The sequence below is a fragment of the Channa argus genome, chromosome 4 (assembly GCF_033026475.1).
Source record: "Channa argus isolate prfri chromosome 4, Channa argus male v1.0, whole genome shotgun sequence".
Classification (NCBI taxonomy): domain Eukaryota; kingdom Metazoa; phylum Chordata; class Actinopteri; order Anabantiformes; family Channidae; genus Channa; species Channa argus.
The window spans coordinates 1,157,476-1,162,984 of NC_090200.1; the positions used below are offsets into that span (position 1 = coordinate 1,157,476).

The 5,509-nt window shown below is 41.9% G+C and overlaps 1 protein-coding gene across 1 annotated transcript; it reads left to right on the forward strand.

Annotated features, from left to right (window-relative positions):
• The first annotated feature begins 1,244 nt into the window (after positions 1-1,244).
• LOC137125560 (nectin-1-like) lies at positions 1,245-5,123 on the forward strand. Its single transcript, XM_067501213.1, has 4 exons — positions 1,245-1,402; positions 3,267-3,316; positions 3,643-3,972; positions 4,635-5,123. Exons 1-4 carry the CDS (start codon positions 1,386-1,388, stop codon positions 4,787-4,789), a joined length of 552 nt encoding a protein of 183 aa, XP_067357314.1. The 5' UTR covers positions 1,245-1,385; the 3' UTR covers positions 4,790-5,123.
• The last annotated feature ends 386 nt before the right edge of the window (positions 5,124-5,509 follow it).

A 5,509-nucleotide genomic window follows, 5' to 3' on the forward strand; every position in this document is an offset into this window, starting at 1 on the left:
GATTTCTGTGGCTCTTTAATTCTGTGCGTCCTCACCTTATGTCCAGCTCTTTGGACATTCTCTCAGTGGTTGTCTCATTGTTGAAATGACACAGCTGTTACTGTCACTGTGTGATGGTCCAACATGAAACAGCTTAAACCATCATTTATGTCTGTTACTAATAATTAATGAGCCTCCAAAACCTAAAGCAGTACTGAAGAGACAGGGAGACAAAAATGGTCAAATACTTTTACTTTTAATACTTCTACTTGAGTACATTTTTGTACTTTTAGTTAAGTACACTGAGTAGTTCATTAAACCATATGTCAGCAAAGTAACAGAATTACATTAACAAAAAAACAAAAGTCATTGCTGCTCAAAGTTAAGGGAAAACTAGGCTCAACAGAACTATGGCTCTTAGTCAGCCTGGCTACAGTGCTGAACAGAAACCGGGGGTTGTTCTTGTTTTCTTCTATTAATGATGAATAATATGCTGTTCTGGCATCACTGAGAGCTTTTTTGTACGTTTTTAAACTATTTTTCCAGGCTAAATGAGATTCTTCTAACTTTCTGGAAGACCACTTCCTTTCTAACTTTCGTGTTTCCTGTTTTAAGTTGCGTGTTTGTGAACTATACCATGGAGATCGCCTCTGCTGATTTACTGCCTTCTTTTTCAGAGGGGCAACACTATCGAGTATTGTACGTAGTGAGGCTGCAGAATTGTCAACAAGATAATCTACTTGTGCAGGAGTAACATTAAGGAGACTACTTTCCATTGTATTAACATATGGTGAAGCAAATGATGAAGAAATAATTTCTTTAAATTTGTTGACAGCTTTTTCACTTAAGCATCTGCTATAGTGGAATTTTTCCCTAACTGCTGTATAGTCCGTTATTGTAAATTCAAATGTTATTAAAAAATGGTCAGACAGAAGAGAGTTGTGAGGAAATATGGTTAAATTATCCGTTTCAATTCCATACGTAAGGACAAGGTCTAACGTGTGACTAAAACAGTGAGTGGGTTTATTTACATTTTGGGAAAAACCAATTGAATCTAATAATGAATTAAACGCAGTGCTCAGGCAGTTACTGTCAGCGTCTACATGAATGTTAAAGTCACCCACTATAATGACTTTATCTGTACTAAGCACTAAATCAGCTAGAAAATCAGAAAATTCAATCTAAAACTCTGAGTTAGGAACTGGAGGACGACAGCAAGTAGAAGTGGTTTGAGAGAGGATTGGTTTAGGGTGTGTCCTGTTATTACATCCTACACGGGTTAGTATCTCGTTGTTTGAACAGGAGAAGGACACAGTATCTTTGCTGCCGGATGCACAGTGATCCTGATCTAACACACATTCTCGGATGTTTGCATCTGAATTGACGCCTTAGGACTTACAGACATCATGGACAGAGGGGACAGGTCAGTTTGTGGGGACATGGAAAATGTGTTTTTCTCTTATTATTTAAACCAAACAATTTTGTAAAAAGCTAAAGGCTAATTATTAGCGAATGTCTTTGTCTCATTGTTTTATTGTTGCGATGACAGAGCTGTTAGTGTGGCTCAGTGTCTTTAAAATGTCCTGTGACATCTTTGTAGCTTTCTTAGTGAGGACAGACAGTGTCCAAAAGTTCTGAGAGACTGTTTGGAAAATTTTCCAGTCAAATCATATGTAAATAAGGACATCAGGTGTGCAGCTTATGTTTCAGCTGATAAGTGACTGAGGGGAAGTACCGAATATTTGCTGCTGTCGGTGTAAAACCAGTGAGTCCACAGTGTTTAAAGGGTTATATAATAAAAAGTATGTTGGAGCTGAGTGAGTAGGAGGTGATGTTTTGGTTTTACAGGTTGATACGATGAAGCTGAAATGTGCAGAAAAAACACATCGTCGCATGTTTGATTTGTTATTGGGTCAGTGACAGATGAAGGTCAGAAATCATCTGATGCATCTTATTTAGTAAACAGGAGCATAGTGTGTCACCTGCTGATCCTTTCAAGTACAAATACCTCAGAGTAGTACTTACTGTCAGTACACTGTCTGAGTACTGACCACAACGCTTTAATAATAATGTGTTTCCCTGACTGTTTGGATGCGTTGCTGTGTTTGTGACACACACATTTCCACACTATATCTAGCCAGTGTTTTCAAAGATCTTCCCAGACACCACATGGGTGGAGATGATTATGGGGCTCAGTGTTTGAGTCTGTTCCCACCGCAACAGGAATCCAACCTCAGCTCATTCCTGTGTCATCATGCTCTGTTTCAGCCTGTGGCTTCTGGTACTGACCTACAGTATGTTGAAGTACCCGCTGCAGTATTTGACGCCCAGAGGTTCAGTGTCTTGCCCAAGGACACTTCATAGCCAGGAGGGACCAGGAGTCGAACCACTGAGCCTGTGGTTAAAACGACTGCACCTTTGTTTGGTGAGCGGCGGCTGTTCACCTGTGAGAGCAGCTGTTGTTTTATTCCATGAGGTCACATGATTTTTATTGTGTTACTTGTTGCGCTTGTGCTGAGGAGCATCTGCAGCAAATGTATGTATAAAAAAACCTGCTGCTGTTATCAGGAAACATGTTGACATCTGCCTGAAGCCATCATCATCATCATCATCACCCTCCTCCTTTTAAAGCAAACCAACTAGCTGGAAATCCCCTGTTGGATTTCTTCTCTTCATCTTTAAGGTGTTAGGTTCTCATCATGTGCATCTTTAATCATGATGAGGGATTTAAACTGATTTGCTGTTTGAGCCTCACACACTTTACCAACTGTTTAAATGTTGTAGGCTGCTGTCGGAAGTCCATCTTCTCCTTTGATAACATGAACACACACACGTTATGTCGAAGCCTGTTCCGTCCCTGTAACTACCTGTGAACCCCTGAAGTGTTTCCAGGTGAATTAGAGAGAAATAAAACACCTTGTGTACACGGGAGCAGAGCCGGTTCAGCAGCTTCTCCAGTTTCACTTTACTTGTCAGCGTATTGCTGATATTAACCTGTGTCCGTGCACAGAACTGTATTATACTGTAAACGTTCTCCGCCACTCAGACTTTGAAGATCCAGCACATCTGCAGAGTAACGTTATTGTTTTTAACAGGGCTGAATTATAATCAGAGGTGTTATTTTATTAATATTAATAAATTGACTGCCTGTCACTTGAGTAGGTCTTTTAGTTTGAATGTGACGGGTCTGTAACAGGTGATTCAAACAGAACTCGGTGGTTCTGGTGAATCTGATAAGACCCACAGGAAGTTCTGGTTATTTTAAAGCTGCTCCTGTTTGTCCACAGGCCTGCGCTGGTTCCACTTCTCCTCCTGGTGATTTGCAGCCTGACGTCAGGTAAGAAGACTGAAACGTCCCTTTATCTGTTCAGGTAAAATCAGACAGACAGATGGGTCCAGACAGGAGACGTCCTGCTGCTAAACAGTTCACACATGAATGAGTCTCTGTAAACCTGCTCTGGACTCGAGACTTCGTCTGTCTGAGATCATAAAGACATGGTTATTTTTGACCTAGATGTGGCAGCTGTGGCTCAGATCAATCAGAACCACACATGCACACACAAACGAGACACAGACAGCAGTAAAAAGTGTGTTTCCTGCTTTCAATAGGACAGATCATGTCCACAGAACCAGGACTCTCTGACCCACTTGTGTTTCTCATAGTGATCTGCCAGCTTCAGGTCTACCAGGGCTTTATTGGACTTGATGTCCTGCTGCCCTGTGTCTACAGCGAGGAAGACCCTCTACCTGAGACAGTTAGTGTCTACTGGAGAGACAAAGACGATAACATTGTCCTGGACATCATTGACAGCAGTCCAAAAAAAGGCTTGGGGGACCTGATGTTCAGAGAGCGCGTGGAAAGTTTCCCAGAACTGTTCAAGAATGGAAACTTCTCCATCATCCTCAGGAAGCTGCAGCAGACGGATGCTGGACTCTACGAGTGTCACATCCCCAAGGTGGACTTCCAGGTCAAAGTCTCCCTAATGGTCTCAGGTAAGTGTTTCTGTAAACAGCCCCATATGAATAATGGAAGTGACCGGGATGTCATTCCTGTGCTTGGACACATGGACAGATTAGCAGAGGAGAAACATCAGCAGAGACAGAGGGACGCTAATGGACAAGAACAGGAGATAGTTCTGCTAATGCAAAGACAAGACAGATGAAGGGTTTCATATAAAGTTCAGGTGCCGCTGAAGCCAACTTCAGTCCCTCAGAGGACAGAATAAAAAGACAATTAGAGTCTTTATCCTGTTGGTCTTTCTTCAGGACAGAAGCTCCTGGTCAGTGGTTGTAGATGAAGTAAAAGTACTGCAAACACAGCGACATTCAGCAGTAAATCCCAGGTGAGGCTGAAGACTCCATGAAACCAGCTTCAGCTCAGGACGTCTGTCACTGAGGGGTCTTAGTTTAGTTTTAATGGGTTTTACTGTCTTTGGAGAATTTGTCTTAGGAGAGAAACTAGAAAATGTCCTCCTGAAAACAAACGTGAGACTGTGTGTCATCGTCCAGTGTTGGTGTGATTCAGAGATTCTTCAGGCCGTTGAACTAATGTGATGCTGACATTTGACTTCATGCTGTGGTTTATTTGCGCGGCAGCATTTTTTTATAACAATCAGATGATGTGTTGAAGCTGTTTTTTTTTGCTCATGTTGCAGATGCACAAGCTGCAGCAGCAACCACAACGACTCTTCCTCATGTTCGATCAGTTCAGAACGCAGCAGAAGGACTGAAGTCCGTCCCCCTGAGTCTGCTCTGTCTTCCTCTCTCTGTGGTTTTATGGTGTTTAAACTTGACCTACGTCAGAGTTTAATGTCTGCAATAAAACCTCATTGCTGCACATTGTGAGCTTTACTGCAGGTAATTTTCAGTTTGTTTATGTGATGCACAGCGGCTTTAATGATGGAGACACAGGAAGAACATCAGCTGCACCACCTGTCCCTGTCTTCAAATTATAATAAGAAATGGAACTGAATTGATCTGTCACCACAGCTGCAACTGGTAACAATGAAGCTGATTTTAACAACATCACACACTGATGTTGTCCTCTTCATCTTCCTCACCACCAGCATCATTTTACACACCACCATCCTGTGTTGTCTGGCTACAGTCTCCCTGAGACCTGAGTGTTTCTACCTCTGCTCTTATACGTCACCCTGTGTTCCTGCCTCTTCTGGAAGAAAGTGTTCACTACAGCTATTTCCATCCTCTTTGCAAAGTCTACCACCATCTTCTTTTTCCTTTTATTCCCCTTATTTTTGTATCTGGATTGATAAAAACTCAGCTCCCGTGACTGAAACTGTGGGGCCATTTGATGCTGACACAGAGTTAGTTAACTGCTGCCTGTTGCTATGTGGAGCTGGAGAAACATTACGAAACAATAAGAATAAAGTACAAACATAAAGTGAAGTCAGGAAGTTGAGCAAAAAGAGCTGTTTTCATGTTTGCGCTAATGTTAGCTGCCGGTAAGCTGGCGTTAGCATTAGCTTAGCAGCAATGTTAGCTAACTGAAATAAAGCTATTTAAGTGTTTA

Excerpts from the sequence above, each read along its gene's own strand:
- LOC137125560 (XM_067501213.1), top strand. Across the intron at positions 3,317-3,642 it reads GATTTGCAGCCTGACGTCAG|TGATCTGCCAGCTTCAGGTC; the intron begins GTAAGAAGACTG and ends TGTTTCTCATAG. Across the intron at positions 3,973-4,634 it reads AGTCTCCCTAATGGTCTCAG|ATGCACAAGCTGCAGCAGCA; the intron begins GTAAGTGTTTCT and ends CTCATGTTGCAG.